The sequence below is a fragment of the Oryctolagus cuniculus genome, chromosome 2 (genome assembly GCF_964237555.1).
Source record: "Oryctolagus cuniculus chromosome 2, mOryCun1.1, whole genome shotgun sequence".
NCBI lineage: Eukaryota > Metazoa > Chordata > Mammalia > Lagomorpha > Leporidae > Oryctolagus > Oryctolagus cuniculus.
Window position 1 is genome coordinate 115,011,515 of NC_091433.1, and position 19,079 is coordinate 115,030,593.

The 19,079-nt window shown below is 49.5% G+C and overlaps 1 long non-coding RNA gene and 1 gene segment (V, D, J or C); one reads left to right on the forward strand and one right to left on the reverse strand.

The window, feature by feature from the left end:
- The window catches only part of LOC138848679 (Ig kappa chain V region 3315-like), a 32,827-nt gene extending 21,675 nt beyond the window's left edge, over positions 1-11,152 (reverse strand). Inside the window, 1 exon segment of the V gene segment in view lies at positions 11,075-11,152. Within this exon segment, the coding sequence occupies positions 11,075-11,129 (55 nt within the window).
- LOC138848564 (uncharacterized) overlaps positions 1-19,079 on the forward strand; it is a 284,768-nt gene that overhangs the window by 230,590 nt on the left and 35,099 nt on the right. The window lies entirely within an intron of this gene.

Here is a 19,079-nt window from a genome sequence, read left to right on the forward strand (position 1 = left end):
TAAAACATATGTTTCTTATTTGCCCTGATCTCTAAAAAAAAATCTATGAGATCTTTATTCTAAGTCTACAAAAGATTGTAATACTGAGTGGTATACCATTGTGTACAATGAAGCCACTATTGTTTCATTTCGATGAGAACTGTCTGTCTGATTTTGCACTGAATGAAAATTTGCCCTATCAGGATTGAAAGCTGATGCGATTCCATCATGGACCCTCCGTGGGCCCCAGTGCTCCTCAGCTCTGTTAGTGACAGAGGGTTGGGAGGATTGAGACAGCCTTGTGTAGACTCTGGAGGAAGTGGTTTTCTGCTCACTTCTTGTGGAATTCTTTGTTTACTGGAAAGTTAAGCTGGTGGTAATAAATTGAACGTATGTCCAAGTAAAACTTAAAAGGAAAAGAGAGGAGGGTGGGAGTGAGGAAGGAGGGAGGATGTTGTGAGAAGTGGCATTATGCTCTCACATCGTGGATAGGATGGGCCGGACTTGTGCAGTGGGTAAGGCCACAGCATGCAGCGCCAGCATCCTACGTGGGCACCGGTGGGAGTCCCGGCTGCTCCACTTCCAACGAGCTCCCTGCTAATGGCCTGGGAAAGCACCAGCAGATGGAACAAGTGCTTCAGCCCTGGCAATCATGTGGGAGACCCAAAAGAAGTTCCATCACCCAGCTCTTGCTGTAACTGCATCAGCCAGTGCAGCCATTGAGGAGTGACCCAGCAGAAAGAAGAGAACTCTCTCCCTGAAACTGTGTGTATGTGCGTTTGTGCTGTGAGTGTCTGTTTAAAACACAGATGGTCAATAAGCAAATAATTTTTTAAAAAACTGTACATATGAAATTGGCATCTTTTATAAATTTTTCTAATCACCAATATTAAAATATTTTTCCTTGTAATATCATTAAACTTTTCTCTTTTGATCTATGAATCTCAAATGATGCTTTAGCTTCAAATACTCAGAAAGAATAATTACTTTCCTTTAAAAGAGTAGGAACATGGTCATGTCAGTGCTGATGCAGCAAAGGAGAGGAAAGGAGGGAGCCTCAGAGAGTCACCCTGGCCCCTTCCACCTGACCCTGCAGGACCTTCAAGCCTGGTTGCTCTGAGAACCACTCTCAGCAGATGGGGTCCAGGAGGAGCAGCTGGGGCAGCCCAGCCTCACACTTCTGCTTTCCTGGGGGGTTTTTGTTAGGGCTTGTATCACTGTGGTATCATCATTACTATAACTTTTATAGCCTGCACAGTAGTAAGTGGCAGCATCGTCACACTCCACGCCACTGATGGTGAGAGTGAACTGTGTCCCAGATCCACTGCCTTTGAACCGCGATGGGACCCCAGATGCCAGACTGGATGCAGTATAGATCAGGAGCTTGGGAGGCTGCCCTGGTTTCTGCTGAAACCAGGATAAGCGGTTGTTACTATAAACGCTCTCACTGGACTGGCAACTGATGGTGACTGTGCCTCCCACAGCTGCAGACACAGGGGATGGAGTCTGGGTCATCACAAGCGCACATCTGGCACCTGAGAAGGGAAAGAGAAACACAGAGACCACACTCATCCTCACGTTCTAAGAGGACGCTCCTGCAGAGACGGGCAGCCCTGGCCACACTGCCCGAGGCCGTTCCTGCTGCTGGCCTTCCTTACCTGGGAGCCAGAGCAGCAGGAGCCCCAGCAGCTGAGTGGGGGCCCTCGTGTCCATGCTGGGTCCTGCCTGGTACTGCCTCCTGCATGGGGTGGGAGCAGCCTGCTCCTAAATGCCCAGAGAGGTGGGCGGTGCTCTGGGGACATGCAAATGAGCAGGGGTGGGGCAGGGCTGTGCCCAGCTCAAGGGCCCAGGGCAGCTCAGAACTCAGCCCAGGGGCTGTGTCTCCAGCTGCCCCAGCTCAGACCAGGGCTGCACAAATTTACCTGTAGTGTGTACACTTTTACCAGGAGATGTCACCTCCGAAAGTCACTCAGGGACATTTCCAAAACATTGAATTTACGGGATAAGAAATACTAGAAGCAAGTATTATCCACAGTAAAGACACCCCTGCTAAAACTGGGCTCCATTTTTTTTATCTCCATCCGTCAGGGCACTGATATTTCCTCTGACCTGTGTGTTGGCTGACTTCATGCTGATGGGATAGGAGAATATTTAAAAGCTTTTGTCAGGGACAATTTGTCCATCTGACCATCATCGAGAGTACAATGAGCTTATTTTTCAGGTAACACAATGTGGAGTTGCCCGATACATTCCCTCTGCCTCTGCCTCTGCCCCTGTCTAGGTGGAGCAGACGGAGGCACACGTGCACCTGCACACCCACATCCTCATTGTCCTGAGCACTGGCCCTGCTCCATGGGAGGCACATCACACAGCACAGTTTGAACATCATTGGTTTGTTTCTCATCTGCCCGGCCCACTAAAATGAAAGATCTATGACATAAAGGGCTCTGTTCAATTTGTTCCGATTTTTCCATGCCTAAGAGATTGTGATACTATTCCTTGCATGCCTTTATATACCAACAATGAAGCTCTTCTTGGTGCAAATCCATGAGAATGTTCTATTTGATTTTGCAAGCTCACACGATTCCACATGTGACCCTCAGGGGGAGCCAGCGCACCTCAGGTCTGGTAGTGACAGAGGGCTTGGGAGGATTCAGACTCAGCCTTGTCTAGACTCTTGAGGGACAGTGGTTTTCTGCTACTCCATGTTGGATTCCTCATAGAGTGGAGGGCTGACCTAGTGTTTATAGAGTACATTGACAATATTTCAGTGTGTGGCCGGCGTTGTGGGTAGCTAATGAAGACACCACCCTCAGATCCGGCATCACATCTGGGTGCCAGATCGAGACCTGGCTACTCCACGTCTGATCCAGCTCTCTGCTATGGCCTGGGAAAGCAGTGAAAGATGACCCAAGTCCTTGGGCCCCTACACCCATATGGGAGTCCAGGAAGAATCTCCTGGCTCCTGGCTTTGGATGGGGTAGTTACCCAAGTTGTAGCCATCTAGGGAGTGAACCAGCAGATGGACGACCTCTCTCTGCCTCTGCCTCTCTGTAACTTTTACCTTTCAAATGAATACATATTTTAAAAATGGACAAAAAATGGATACTTTGCTTACGTTAAAGTAAGTTAAATTCATGTATCTTGGTATGATAAAACCATGGAAGAGCTAACAGTTCTATATGCATTTCCATGTTTCACTGGGGCTTACTCTAGGCTTAGAGGTCAGTGCACGACGCGTTAGGAACACCCGCAGGCTGCTTCTCTGGAGCTGTCACCTAGAGAAGAGCTCAAGGAGTGGTGACCCCAGTCAGAGTCTGGAGCTGTCTCCACATTCAACATCTCAGGAGTTTTCAAGGAAGTCCTTATACTATTTTTTTGTCTGAGACTTATGTTTTAAAGGTGGGTTTCACAGTCATATTAAAAAGAGGTCATATGCAATACACAACTAGAAAACAAACACCCTACAAAACACAAATCCAACAGGGTATATGTCGTGAGAACTCCATACAATATGTTTGCAGATGCATTTTCTCTATATCAGTTCCTAAAATGTGCTGGGAGAGGTTTTGGTCAATAGGTATGCTCTTAAATTATGATATAATTGTGCTGATAAGATAACCTAGAGGAGCCCAATACTGTGGCATAGCAGGAAAGCTGCCAACTGCAGTGCCGTCATCCAAAATGGGCACCAGTTCAACATGGCTGCTCCACTTCCCATCCAGCTGTCTGCTATGGCCTGGGAAAGCAGTAGAAGACGGCCCAAGTCTTTGGGCCTCTGTACCCCTATAGGAGATCTGAAAGAAGCTCCTGGCTCCTGGCTTCGGATCAGTGCAATCCAGCTGTTGTCTCCTACTGGGGAGTAAACCAGCAGATGCAAGACCTCTCTCTCTCTCTCTCTCTCTCTCTCTCTCTCTCTCTCTGTCTCTCCTTCTCTTTGTGTGTGTAACTCTGATTTTCAAGTAAAACAAATAATAAACAAAAAGAAAAAAGTATATATGGTGTCAAAATTTCTTGCAGTAAAACAATCTGATCTCCTAATTCTTTTCCGTATACTCTCTGAAGTAGTCCTGGAGGTTTCATTAAATTTCTAAATTATCTGCTCAAACCTCTTGGCTTCTATGACAAGTCATCTAGGTTTACACATTGTAGCTGATTTGTAAGGGTGCAGTGAGGGGCCAGCACTGTGCACACTAGGTTAATCCTCCACCTGCAGTGCCGGCATCCCATATGGGCACCGATTCGTGTCCCAGCTCTTCTTCTTCCATTGTAGACATGAACTGGCACCCACATGGGATACCTCCACTGCAGGTGATGGCTTTACCGGGCTAGGGCACAGCACCGGCCTCACCCTATCAGGTCTAATTCTGTCTCAGGGAGACATAGCAGAGATGGTAAGAGTGTAAGATGGGACATAAAACTTCTCCAACACAAAAGTCATCCACAGCCTACTGCCTGCTCACTGGGACTGTCATCTAAGGAGCTGGGCAGGTTGACTGATTAAGGACTGTGATGGGGAGATGACGTGGAAGGACCTGGGGGAGCTATACAATCCCAATGGTCCTGAAGTCGGGAGGAGGGCCAGGGTCCAGGGGCTGTGACAGGGCAGCAGGCTGTGGAGTGATGGGGGGAGGGGCCACAGAGCAGGAAATGTAGCCATCCTGACACTGGACAAACCGGGAACGGAATCCCATGCACAGGATAAAGAGGAAGAGGTAAGTGTGAGTTTCGAGGAGTCACCAGAGGTCTGAGGAACATCAGGAAAACAACTTCCTCTCTCCTCTGTCCAGAACTGTTCAGAATTTTCTAGACAAAACCTGGAGCAGAGGGAAGACCAGCATCATGGCACAGTAGGTAAAGCTTCTACTTGCAATGCCAGCAGCCTACATCAGAGACTGGTTTGAATCCCCTCTGCTCCCCTTCCGATCCTGTTTCCTGCTAATGCACACCCTGGAAGGCACCAGAAAATGGCCCAAGTTCTTTGATTCCTGCCCCACAGGGGAGACCCAGGGCCAGTTCTGGCTCTGGGCTTCTGCTTGCTAAGTCCTCACTGTTAACCATTTGTGGATGCACCAGTTTACCGAAAATATCAGGGCTCCATTTTTTTTTACTTTTTCATTTATTTTTTTTTTTTAATTTATTGAGCATAAATTTCCAAAGTACAGCTTATGGATTACAATAGCTTCCTCCCCCCCGTAACTTCCCTCCCACCCACAACGCTCCCCTCTCCCACTCCCTCTCCCCTTCCCCTTCACATCACGATTAATTTTCAATTATCTTTATATACAGAAGATCAATTTGGCGTATGTTAAGTAAAGATTTCCACATTTTGCTCCCACACAGAAACACAAAGTGTAAAATACTATTTGAGTACTAGTTATAGCATTAATTAAACACCTAAGAGTAATTGTGTATTAATTACAGAGTTCAACCAATAGTTTTAAGTAGAATATAAAATGCATCTTTTGTATTGTTGTGGCTTCCCCCCCGACCTCCCTCCCTCCCGTGGCCCTCCCCTCACCCACTCCCTCTCCCATCCCGCCCTTCATCACGTGTCATTTTCAATTACCTTCATATACTGAAGATCAACTTAGTATATACTAAGCAGGGATTTCAACAGGTTGTACTCGCACAACTGAACCAGGTATAGGGTATTGTTCGAGTAGTAGTGTTGTTTTTGAGTTTCATAGTTCAACATATTAAGTACAGAGATCCTGCGTGGGGAGCATGAACCCAGTGACTCCCGTTGTTGATTTAACAATTGGCACTCTTATTTATGATGTCAGCAATCACCCGAGACTCTTGCTATGAGCTGTCTAGGCTATGGAAGCCCCTTGAGTTCACCAACTCTGAACTTGTTTAGTCAAGGCCATATCAGAGTGGAGGTTCCTTCCTCCCTTCAGAGAAAGGCGCCTCTCTCCTTGATGGCCTGATCCTTCTGTTGCGGTGTTGTTCACCAGGATCCTTCATTTAGATTGTTTTTTGCCACCGTGTCATGGCTTTCCATGCCTGCGAGACTCTCCTGGACCTTTAGTCAGATCCTAATATCCCAAGGGCTGATTCTGAGGCAGGAGTGCTGTTTTGGGCATTTGCCATTCTATGAGTCTGCTGTGTGTCCTGCTTCCCCCGCAGGATCATTCTCTCCCTTTTGATTCTATCTTTCATTATTTGCTTACACTGGTCTTATTTGTGTAATCTCTTCGACACTTACCCTATCTTTTTGATCAGTTGTGTATTTATATTTATCACTTTACCAAGTGTGCTGGCATTGGTACCTGCCTCCTTGATAAGGTTGAGTTGAAATCCCCTGGCACATTTCTAGTTCCACCATTGGAGGTAGGTCTGAGTGAGTATGTGCCGTCCTATATATCTCCTGCTCTCTTATTCCCACTCCTATGTGTCACAGAGATCAATTTTCTGTTAATTTTTAAATGCTTAAGAATGGTTGTGCATTGATTGCAGAGTTCAACCAGCGGTCTTGTGTAGAGCAAACCGAGCAACAACAACAACAACAAAAATACTAAAGGAACAAAATAGTAAGTTGTTCCTCAACAGTCTAGACAAGCGCTGCTCATGTCATTGTTTCTCATAGTGTCCATTTCATTTCAATGGGTATCATTTTAGGTGCTCGTTTAGTTGCCATCGCCGGGCTACATTTTTTGTTATCTCCAGTGTCAGAGCACCGATTCTGGCCACTGACTTGTGTGTTGCCTGGTTTCATGCTACAGGAACAAGAGAAATTTTAAAAACTTTGTCCTCAATCAAAGGACAATTTGGCTGTCTGACCATTACTGAGCCTACACCTTAGTCTGTTTCTTCAGGAACCACAAGTGTTGAACTGACCAATTCATTCTCTCTGCCTCTGCCCCTGGCCTGGCTAGGCTGAGACAGGACGATGCTCTAAGAGGACCTGGACACCCACTGCCCCCTTGCTCAGAACAATGGCCTTGCTCCCGGGCGGCCTCTGCCATGGAGCAGAGTGGGAGCACATGCACAACATGATACGTGTGCTTATTATCTCCCTGACCACTAAAGTGAGAGATCTATGAGACAGAGGGCTCTGCTCCTTTTCCCATTTACTCTACATCCACAAGAGATTATGATACTGTTAGCTATGTACCATAGTGTGTGGACAATGAAGCTACATAATTGTTTGATTTGGATTAAATGAAGACCTTCTGACTCAGGGATTGAAAGTAACACGATCACACCTGTGGCCCGCAGAGGGAGACACTGCACTGGTAGTCCAATGTAGTGACAGAGGGAAGGGAAACAGAAGAGGGGTGGGCGAGTGAGGAAGGAGGGAGGACATGGTGGGAAGTGGCATTAGCTCTCATAACTGTGGATATATGATGGGCCGGCCTCATGTAGTAGGTAGGCCACCAAAGGCAGCACCAGCATCCCACAGGGCAGCTGTGGGAGTCCTGGCTGCTCCACTGCCAATCCAGCTCCCTGCTTGGCCTGGGAAGGCTCCTGTAGATGGCTCCAGTGTTGGAGCCCTGGCACCCATGTGGGAGACCTGAGAGAAGCTCCATCTCCAGGTCTTGGCTGGCACAGTTTCAGCCACTGCAGCCATTGGAGAAGAGACCAGCTGATGGAAGAGAACTCTGTCTCTGAAACTGTGTGTGTGTGTCTGTGTATAAAACACGGACTTTCAATGAGGAAATAAATATTTTAAATAACTGTAGATATGAAAATACTTTCCTTCATAAAATTTTATAATCACTGGTATTTAAAATATTTTTTCTTGTAATAGCTATAATGTCTCTCTTTTCCTCTATGAATTGCAAATGATGTTGTAGCTCCAATACTCAGAAAGAATAATTGCCTTTCTAAACAGTAGGGTCATGGTCATGTCTGTGCTGGTGCCGCCAGGAAGAAGAAGAGGGAAGCCTCAGAGGAGTGACCCTGGCCCCTTCAACCCAACCCGGCAGGGACCTCAAGCCTGGCTGCTATGAGAATCACTCTCAGCAGATGGGGGCCAGGAGGAGCAGCTGGGGTAGCCCAGCCTCACACTTCTGCTTCCCTGGGGGGTTTTTGTTAGGGCTTGTAACACTGTGGTATCAGCATTACTGTAACTATAAGTCTGCTGACAGTAGTAAATGGCAGCATCGTCACAATGCACGTCGCTGATGGTGAGAGTGAACTGTGTCCCAGATCCACTGCCTTTGAACCGAGATGAGACCCCAGAGGCCAGTTTGGATGCAAAATAGATCAGGAGATTAGGAGAGTGCCCTGGTTTCTGCTGATACCAGGCCAAAAAGCTGTAAATGTTCTCACTAGCCTGGCAATTGATGGTGACTGTGCCTCCCACAGCTGCAGACACGGAGGCTGGAGTCTGGGTCATATCAATGGCAAATGTGGCACCTGAGAAGGGAAACAGAAATACAGAGACCACACTCATGCTCATGTTCTAAGAGGACACTCCTGCAGAGACAGGCAGCCCTGGCCACACTGCCCGAGGCCGCTCCTGCTGCTGGCCTTCCTTACCTGGGAGCCAGAGCAGCAGGAGCCCCAGCAGCTGAGTGGGGGCCCTCGTGTCCATGCTGGGTCCTGCCTGGCACTGCCTCCTGCATGGGGTGGGAGCAGCCTGCTCCTAAATGCCCAGAGAGGTGGGCGGTGCTCTGGGGACATGCAAATGAGCAGGGTTGGGGCAGGGCTGTGCCCAGCTCAAGGGCCCAGGGCAGCTCAGAACTCAGCCCAGGGGCTGTGTCTCCAGCTGCCCCAGCTCAGACCAGGGCTGCACAAGTTTACCTACAGTGCCCATGCTTCTACCGGGAGACTTCACCTCCCAAAGTCACTGAGGGACCTTTGCCAAAATTTAAGTGAACTGAACAACCTGATGGTATAATGTATTCATGGTTAGGTGGGGATCTGTAGCAGAAAGTCCTTTCTCTAGAGAACAGCTGGTCACACCTTGGGAGGTGCAGTCAGTGTCTCTTCCCTTTTGAGTGAGTGGCTGGGCTCTGACATCCTCCCAATGTCACTGTGTTCTCACGTGGGGTCCATTCTACAGCACACAGAGAACAGCTGACTGTAAGCTGAGCGAGCACACAGTGCCTCTGAGAGAGAATCTGTTGGGTAAGTATCTTGATGACCTCCTGTCAGTGCAGGTATGTGACAGCCGCAGGGTCAGCTATCAAAGAAATAGAGTGGAGGAGGAGGCTTTGATAGGTTGATCTGTGTCTGCATGGAGGGGAGAAACTGGCTTTGCAGGGACATGAGAGTTAGGATGAGAGGAGGGATGAGAAGGGACGGAGGAGGAGAGGAAAGAGTCTGGGATGCAGAGGAGGCCCTGCCCCACACTGACATGCAGTCCCCTGGGGTTGAGGAGGCTCTGAGAGAATGGCAGTCAGGGGCATAGCTGCCGCTCAGGAGGGACTGGGTGTAGATTTGTGTCCCCATGGATTGAGGCAGAGACAGTGAGGAGCTGTGTGTGTCACCCCATCCTGGGCTGGTCTCTGTATTATTTTAAATTCTGGCCTCGGCTATGGGATTAACCTGGCCTTGTGGAGGGAATAGATACCAAGGTATAGAGACCTGAGCTCAAATCCCAGCACCCACACCTGCTCACCATGGGACTTTGGGGAACCCTCCTTGTTACTGGGATGCAGTCAGATAGGAGAATTCTCTCCAGTGTCTCAGCACCTGCACAGGTACAGTCTCCCCAGGTGTCCACATCAGACCCAGGTTGCACAAGTTTCCTACAGAGAATGTCTCTCTGGGGGTCTCAGCAGAGAGAGGACCAATGTGGGTAGAGGTCCACGCTCTCCTCACAGCTCAGCCCAGTTTTTCTGCTACAGCTACACCAGTACAGGGGCTGCAGGGCTTGCACAGCCCAGAACTTGCAAGAACGTCCCTCCCCCTCTCTCTCTTCCTCTCTCTCTGTCTTTCTCTTTCTCTCTCTCTTTCCCCCTCTCCCTCTAGAGCCTGTGTTCACCTCTCACTGATGCTCACTTTTTATGACTATATACTTGAGGAACAGTGGTTTTTCTGCTACTCCGTGTTGAATTCTTTGTCTAGTGGAGGGTTAAGCAGTGATGATAGAGTAAATGGAAAGTATGTCATTGTAAAATTTTAAAGACAAATAAAAAAAGAGTGGGAATGGTTTGAGAAAGGAGGGAAGACATGGTGGGAAGAGTCATTATGCTCACACAACTGTGGATAGGATGGCCCAGCCTTGTGCAGTGGGTAAAGCCGCCACATGCAGCCCCAGCATATCACATGGGCACGGGTGGAGTCCTGGCTGTTCCACTTCAAACAAACCCCCTGCTAATGGCCTGGGAAAGCACCCGTGGATGGAACAAGGGTTTCAGCCCTGGCACCCATGTGGGAGACCTGAAAGAAGTTCCATGTCCCAGGTCTTGCCAGGCACAGCCTCAGCCAGTGCAGCCATTGAGGAGTGAACCAACAGATGGGAGAGAACTCTCTCTCTCTCAGTGTGAGTATGTGTGTGCAGCTGCTTCCAAGGAGGAGGAAAGAAGGGAACCTCAGAGGAGTCAGCCTGGCCCCTTCCACCCGACCCTGCAGGACCTTCAAGCCTGGCTGCTCTGAGAATCACTCTCAGCAGGTGGGGCCCAGGAGGAGCAGCTGGGGCAACCCAGCCTCACACTTCTGCTTCCCTGGGGGGTTTTTGTTAGGGCTTGTATCACGGTGGAACAATCAGCACTACTACAATAATAACCGCCTGCACAGTAGTAAGTGGCAGCATCTTCACACTGCACGCCGCTGATGGTGAGAGTGAACTGTGTCCCAGATCCACTGCCTTTGAACCGCGATGGGACCCCAGATGCCAGTTTGGATGCCTGGTAGATCAGGAGCTTGGGAGGCTGCCCTGGTTTCTGCTGATACCAGGCTAAGTTGTTGTTATTATAAACACTCTGACTGGACTGGCAATTGATGGTGACTGTGCCTCCCACAGCTGCAGACACTGGGGATGGAGTCTGGGTCAGCACTTGGGCAAATGTGACACCTGAGGAGGGAAACAGAAACACAGAGACCACAGTCATCCTCACGTTCTAAGAGGACGCTCCTGCAGAGACGGGCAGCTCTGGCCACACTGCCTGAGGCCATTCCTGCTGCTGGCCTTCCTTACCTGGGAGCCAGAGCAGCAGGAGCCCCAGCAGCTGAGTGGGGGCCCTCATGTCCATGCTGGGTCCTGCCTGGCACTGCCTCCTGCATGGGGTGGGAGCAGCCTGCTCCTAAATGCCCAGAGAGGTGGGCGGTGCTCTGGGAACATGCAAATGAGCAGGGGTGGGGCAGGGCTGTGCCCAGCTCAAGGGCCCAGGGCAGCTCAGAACTCAGCCCAGGGGCTGTGTCTCCAGCTGCCCAGCTCAGACCAGGGCTGCACAAGTTTACCTGTAGTGCGCATGTTTCTACCAGGAGACTTCACCTCCCAAAATCACTGCGGGACACTTTTAAAAACTTTAAATGCACTGAAAGACAATATAACATAATCTATTTTTTATTTCATTGGGATTCTGGAAGAGAAAGTCCCTTTTCCTAGGAAATACTTAGTAACACTTTAAGGCTGATTTCATTGTCTTTACCTGTTTGTTTTCTGATGCACTCACATTGGTCACCTCACGGCAGACCGCCGCACCAGGGAGATGGTCTCTGAGAGACGAGACTTCTGCCCCACACTCACCTCTGTACTGACTCAGAATAAACATCCTCAGAACAAGCAGCTGCCAGAGACCAGGACTCAGAAAGAGACGCAGGTGCTTAGAGGAGAGATCACACAGGTGCGCTCTCCCTTCTACAGCCTGAGTTCTGAGTCAAGGATACAGGAGGAAAATAGAAGTGAGAGTTTCAAGGAATCTCCATACTTCTGAGGAACATCAAGAAAAATATCTTCTCTCCCACCCTGTCCAGAAATGTGCACACTTTTCTTAAGAAATCCAGAGAGGGGCCAGTCCTGTGGCTCAGAGCATTAAAGCACTGGCCTGAAGCACCGGCATCCCAGATGGGCACTGGTTCTAATCCGCCAGCTCCTCTTCCGATCGAGCGCTCCTCTATTGCCTGGGATAGCCGTAGAAGATGGCCCAAGTCCTTGGGCCCTTGCACCCATGTGGCAGACCCAAAAGAAGCTCCTGGATCCTGGCTCCTGTCTTTGGATCGGCACAGTCCAGTGATTGCAGCCATCTGGAGAGTAAACCAGAGGATGGTTCCCTACCTCTCCCTCTGCCTCTCACTGTAAATTGACTTTCAAATAAAATAAAAAGGAAAGAAATCCGGAGAGGAGGGAAGGCTGGCATCATGGCACAGTGGATAAAGCTGCCACTTGCAATGCCAGCAGCCTACATCAGAGACTGGGTTGAATCCCCACTGCTCCACTTCTGATCCCATTTCCTGCTAATGCACACACTGGGAGCCAGCAGACAATGGCCCAAGTTCTTGGATTCCTGCCCCACAGGGGAGACCAGGGGCAGTTCTGGCGCTGGGCTTCTATTTGGCCAAGTAACTGTTAACAGCCATTTGTCGAGAGACCAGATAACAGAACCCTCCCTGTCCCGGCTTTGCCTCTCTTTAATGCTCAGTCTTACAAGTAAATAAATAAATACTTTGAAAATTGGAAAATATTAACATTTATGAAAATTATCTAAATTCTATTTATTAGAAATAAGTATGCACCACAGTACAAAACACCCTGCTAAAACTGGGATCTATTTTGTAAAAATTTATCTAATTTATTTGAAAGACAGAGTTTCAGAGAGAGGTAGAGACAGAGAGACAGGTCTTCCATCCACTGGTTCACTCCTCAGATGTCCGTACCGGCCAGAGCTGCACCGATCCGAAGCCAAAAGCCAGGAGCTTTGTCCAGGTCTCTCACATGGGTGCAGGGGCCCAGAGACTTTGGCCATCTTCTAAGGCTATCCCGGGCCATAGCAGAGAGCTGGATCAAAAGAGGAGCAGCTGAGACTTGAGTCCGCACCATATGGAATGCCGGCGCTCAGGACAGGGCTTTAACCCACTGCACCACCGCGCTGTGGGCTCTATTACTTTTACATCCAGTGTCTGGGCTTTGATTCTTTTTTTTTTTTTTTTTTTGACTTAGTGAATAGTGAGAGAGAGAGACAGAGAAAGGTATTCCTTTGCCGTTGATTCACCCTCCAATGGCCGCAACAGCTGTCACGCTGCGCCCAGTGCACCGCGCTGATCTGAAGGCAGGAGCCAGGTGCTTCTCCTGGTCTCCCATGGGGTGCAGGGCCCAAGCACTTGGGCCATCCTCCACTGTCTTCACGGGCCACAGCAGAGAGCTGCCCTGGAAGAGGGGCAACCGGGACAGAATCCGGCGCCCCAACCGGGACTAGAACCCGGTGTGCTGGCACCGCTAGGTGGAGGATTAGCCTTTGAGCCGCGGCGCCAGCCTGGGGTTTGATTCTTCCACTGACCTGTGTGTTGGCTGGTTTCATGCTACAGCAATTGGAGAAATTTAAAAGGCTTTTTCCTCAATGGAAGGACCATTTGGCCATCTGAGCATTACTGAGACTACAATTAGTGTATTTTTTCAGGAAACACAGTGTGGAACTGCCCGATTTGTTCCCTCTGCCTCTCCCTCTGCCTCTTCCCGAGACAGCAGGATGCACTAGGTGGACCTGGACACCCACTGCCCACATGTCCCCAGCAATGGCAGTGTCCAGGGAGAAATCTCACTTGAAGCACATGGGAGCAGGGGTAAAACATGTTTCTTATTTGCCCTGATCACTAAAAAAAGATCTAGGATATCTTTATTCTATGTCTACAAAAGATTGTGATACTGTCATCATGTACCACTGTGTACAATGAAGCCACTGTTGTTTCATTTCGATGAGAAATGTCTATCTGATTTTGCATTGAATGAAAAAGTGCCCTACCAGGGATTGAAAGCTGACGCGATTCTCTCATGGATCCCCAGGGGGCTCCAGTGCCACCTCAGGTCTGGTAGTGACAGAGACTTGGAGGATAAGGACCCAGCCTTGTCTAGACTCTTGAGGAACAGTGGTTTTTCTGCTCGCTCCTTGTGGAATTTTTTGTTTCCTGGAAGGTTAAGCTGGTGGGAATAAATTAAATGCATGTCCAAGTAAAGCTTAAAAGTAAAAGAGAGGAGGGTGGGAGTGAGGAAGGGTGGAGGACATGATGAGAAGTGGCATTATGCGCTCACAACTGTGGATAGGTCGTTCCAGCCTTGTGCAGTGGGTAAAGCCACCACGTGCAGGGCCAGCATCCCACATGGGCACCGGTGGGAGTCCTGGCTGCTCCTCTTCCAAACAAGCCGCCTGCTAATGGCCTGGGAAAGCACCATCAGATGGAACAAGTGTTTCAGCCCAGGCACGCATGTAGGAGACCTGAAAGAAGTTCCATGTCCCAGCTCTTGCCAGGCACAGCCTCAGCAGTGCAACCATTGGAGGAGTGACCCAGCAGATGGAAGAGGACTCTCTCCCTGAAACTGTGTGTGTCTGTGTGTAAAACACAGACTTTCAATAAGCAAATAAATTATTTTCAAAAACTGTACATATAAAAAACTGTACAAATGAAATTGCATCCTTTATAAAATTTTCTAATCACCAGTATTTAAAATATTTTTCCTTGTAATATCTATAATGTTTTCTCTTTGCGCTATGATCTCAAATGATGTTCTAGCTTCAAATATTCAGAGAGAATAATTGCCTTCCTTGAAACAGTAGGGACATGGTCATGTCAGTGCTACAGTTGCCAAGGAGGAGAAAGGAGGGAGCCTCAGAGGAGTCAGCCTGGCCCCTTCCACCCGACCCTGCAGGACCTTCAAGCCTGGCTGCTCTGAGAATCACTCTCAGCAGATGGGGCCCAGGAGGAACAGCCGGGGCAGCCCAGCCTCACACTTCTGCTTTCCTGGGGGGTTTGTTAGGGCTTGAAACACTGTGGTAAGTAGCACTACTACTATAATAACCGCCTAGACAGTAGTAAGTGGCAGCATCGTCACACTGCACACCACTGATGGTGAGAGTGAACTGTGTCCCAGATCCACTGCCTTTGAACCGCGATGGGACCCCAGATGCCAGTTTGGATGCTTCGTAGATCAGGAGCTTGGGAGGCTGCCCTGGTTTCTGCTGATACCAGGCTAAGTCGCTACCAATGCTCTGACTGGCCTGGCAATTGATGGTGACTGTGCCTCCCACAGCTGCAGACACGGAGGCTGGAGTCTGGGTCATCGTGGCTTGGGTAAATGTGGCACCTGAGGAGGGAAGGAGAAACACAGAGACCACACTCATCTTCACGTTCTAAGAGGACGCTCCTGCAGAGACGGGCAGCCTTGGCCACACTGCCCGAGGCCGTTCCTGCTGCTGGCCTTCCTTACCTGGGAGCCAGAGCAGCAGGAGCCCCAGCAGCTGAGTGGGGGCCCTCGTGTCCATGCTGGGTCCTGCCTGGCACTGCCTCCTGCATGGGGCGGGAGCAGCCTGGGCCTAAATGCCCAGAGAGGTGGGCAGTGCTCTGAGACATGCAAATGAGCATGGGCAGGGCAGGGCTGTGCCCAGCTGAAGGGCCCAGGGCAGCTCAGAACTCAGCCCAGGGGCTGTGTCTCCACTGCCCCAGCTCAAGCCAGGGCTGCACAAGTTTACCTGCAGTGCACATGTTTGTACCAGGAGACCTCACCTCTTAAAGTCACTGAGGGACATTGCCAGCACTTTAAGTGAACAGAAAGACCTGATGGTGTAATCTATTCATGGTTAGGTTAGGATCTGTAGCAGAAAGTCCTTTTCTCTAGAGAACACCTGGTCACACCTTGGAAGGTGAAGTCAGTGTCTTTTGTCATTTGAGTGAGTGGCTGGGCTCTGACATCCTCCCAGTGTCACTGTGTTCTCACGTGGGGTCCATTCTACAGCACACAGAGAACAGCTGACTGTAAGCTGAGCGAGCACACAGTGCCTCTGAGAGAGAATCTGTTGGGTAAGTATCTTGATGACCTCCTGTCAGTGTAGGTATGTGACAGCGCAGGGTCAGCTATCAAAGCACGAGAGTGGAGGAGGAGGCTTCAATTGGTTGATCTGTGTTCCTATGGACGGGAGAAATTGGCGTTGCAGAGAAATGAAAGGTAGGACTGAGAGGAGGGATGAGGAGGGACGGAGGAGGAGAGGAAAGAGGCTGGGATGCAGAGGAGGCCCTGCCCCACACTGACACACAGTTCCGGGGTTGAGGAAGTCTCTGGTCCAGCCCCAGGTGTAAGGGTCATCTGGGGAAAGAGCAGCACATGGAAGATCGATCTCTCTCTCTCTCTCTCTCTCTCTCTCTCTGTGTGTGTGTGTGTGTGTGTCTATATCTTCTCTGTCTACGCCTCTCACTGGTGCTCAGTTTTTTAAGTAAATAAATGAAAAATATTCAAAATGGAAAGGGTTAACATTTGAGAAATAGCTTACTAGAAATAAGTATTAATCACAGTACAAGACACCCTTGTTATACTATGTTCCTCTTTTTTATCTCATCTGTCCCGGCACTGATTCTTCCACTGACCCATGTGTGGGCTGGTTTCATGCCTCAGCAATTTGAAAAGTTTAAAAAGCTTTTTCCTCAGTCAAAAGATCAAGTTTCCTTCTGACCATTCTGAGACTACAATTAGCTTAGTTTTTCAGAAAACACAAAAGTTGAACTGCCGGATCCATTCCCTCTGCTTCTGCCCCAAAACAGGAGGATGCACTAGGTGGACCTGGACACACACTGCCCACCTGCCCCGAGCAATGGCAGTGTCCAGGGGAGGCCTCTCGCATGGCCCATAGTGGCAGCAGGTGTAGAAGCTTATATGTTTGGTATTATCTGTGCTGCTCACTAAAATGAGAGATCTGTGAGATGAAGGGCTCTGTTAGATTTTACAATTATTCTGTGCCTAGGAGATTGCGATACTCTTTGTTGTGAGGCACTGTGTGCAATCAATGAAGCTCCTATTGGTTCAATTCGATGAGAGTTTGCTATTTGATTTTGAATTGAATGAAGAACTGCTGAAGCAGGGATTGAAAGCAGACGCGATTCCACCTCTCACCACAAGGGGCGCCAGTGCACCTCAGGTCTGGTAGTGACAGAGGGATTTGGAGGACTGAGACTCACACCTTGTCTAGACTCTTGAGGAACAGTGGTTTTGCTGCTACTCCGTGTTGAATTCTTTGTTTAATGGAGGGTGAAGCTGGTGATTAGAAACTGAAAGTATGTCAGAGTAGAACTTAAAAGATAAAGGAAAACAGAAGAGGAGTCGGGGGGAGTGAGGAAGGAGGGAGGACAGGTGGGAAGTGGCATTATGCTCTCACATATGTGGATAGGGTGGGCCGGCCTTGTGCACTGGGTAAAGCCACCGTATGCAGCGCCGGCATCCCCATGGGCACCGGTGGGAGTCCTGGCTGCTCTACTTCCCAACGAGCTACCTGCTAATGGCCTGGGAAAGCACCAGCAGATGGAACAAGTGTGTCAGCCCTGACACCCACGTGGGAGACCTGAAAGAAGCTCCATGTCCCAGCTCTGCCAGGCACAACCTCAGCAGTGCAGCCATTGGAGGAAAGACCAGCAGATGGACGAGAACTCTCTCACTGTCACTGAGTGTGTGTAAAGCATGGGCTTTATAAGCAAATAAATCTTTTTTAAAAAACTGTACATATAAAAAAACTAAAAACTTGACATATAAAATTGGTATCCTTAATAAAATTTTATAATCACCATAATTAAAATATTTTTTGTAATATCTATAATGTATTCTATTTTGCTCTATGAATCTCAAATGATGCTATAGCTTCCATACTCAGGAATAATAGTTGATTTCCTTTAGAACAGCAGGGACATGGTCATGTCTGTGAAGCTGCCACCAAGGAGGAGGAAAGGAGGGAGCCTCAGAGGAGTCACCCTGGCCCCTTCCACCCGACCCTGCAGGACCTTCAAGCCTGGTTGTTCTGAGAATCACTCTCAGCAGATGGGGCCAGGAGGAGCAGCTGGGGCAGCCCAGCCTCACACTTCTGCTTTCCTGGGGGGTTTTTGTTAGGGCTTATATCACTGTGGTACCATCATCACTACTATAACTATATTCGCCTAGGCAGTAGTAAGTGGCAGCATCTTCACACTGCACGCCGCTGATGGTGAGAGTGAACTGTGTCCCAGATCCACTGCCGCTGAAACGTGATGGGACCCCAGATGCCAGTTTGGATGCCCTGTAGATCAGGAGCTTGGGACGCTGCCCTGGTTTCTGCTGATACCAGGCTAACCTAGTACCAATGCTCTGACTGGCCTGGCAATTGATGGTGACTGTGCCTCCCACAGGTTCAGACGTGGAGGATGGAGTCTGGGTCATCACCAGGGCAAATGTGGCACCTGAGGAGGGAAACAGAAACACAGAGACCACACTCATCCTCACGTTCTAAGAGGACGCTCCTGCAGAGACGGGCAGCCGTGGCCACACTGCCCGAGGCCGTTCCTGCTGCTGGCCTTCCTTACCTGGGAGCCAGAGCAGCAGGAGCCCCAGCAGCTGAGTGGGGGCCCTCGTGTCCATGCTGGGTCCTGCCTGGCACTGCCTCCTGCATGGGGCGGGAGCAGCCTGCTCCTAAATGCCCAGAGAGGTGGGTGGTGCTCTGGGGACATGCAAATGAGCAGGGGTGGGGCAGGGCTGTGCCCAGCTGAAGGGCCCAGTGCAGCTCAGAACTCAGCCCAGGGGCTGTGTCTCCAGCTGCCCCAGCTCAGACCAGGGCTGCACAAGTTTACCTGCAGTGCGCATGTTTCTTTGGGAGACATCACATCCCGAAATCACTGAGGGACACTTGGAAAAACTTTAAATGAACTGGAGACAATATAGCATAATCTATTCATGATTGCATTGGGATTCTGTAGTAAAAAGTCACTTTTCTAATGAATAGTTTACACCTTAAGGCTGAGGTCATTGTCTTTACCTGTTTGTCCTCTGATGTCCTCACATTGTCCCCTCACGGCAGACCGCTGCACCAGGGAGATGGTCTCTGAGAGATGAGACTTCTGTCCCACACTCACCTCTGTACTGACTCAGAATAAACATGCTCAGAACAAGCGGCTGCCAGAGAGAGACCAGAACTCAGAAGGAGAACGCAGGTGCTTAGAGGAGAGATCACACAGGTGGGCTCTCCCATCTGCAGCCAGAGTTC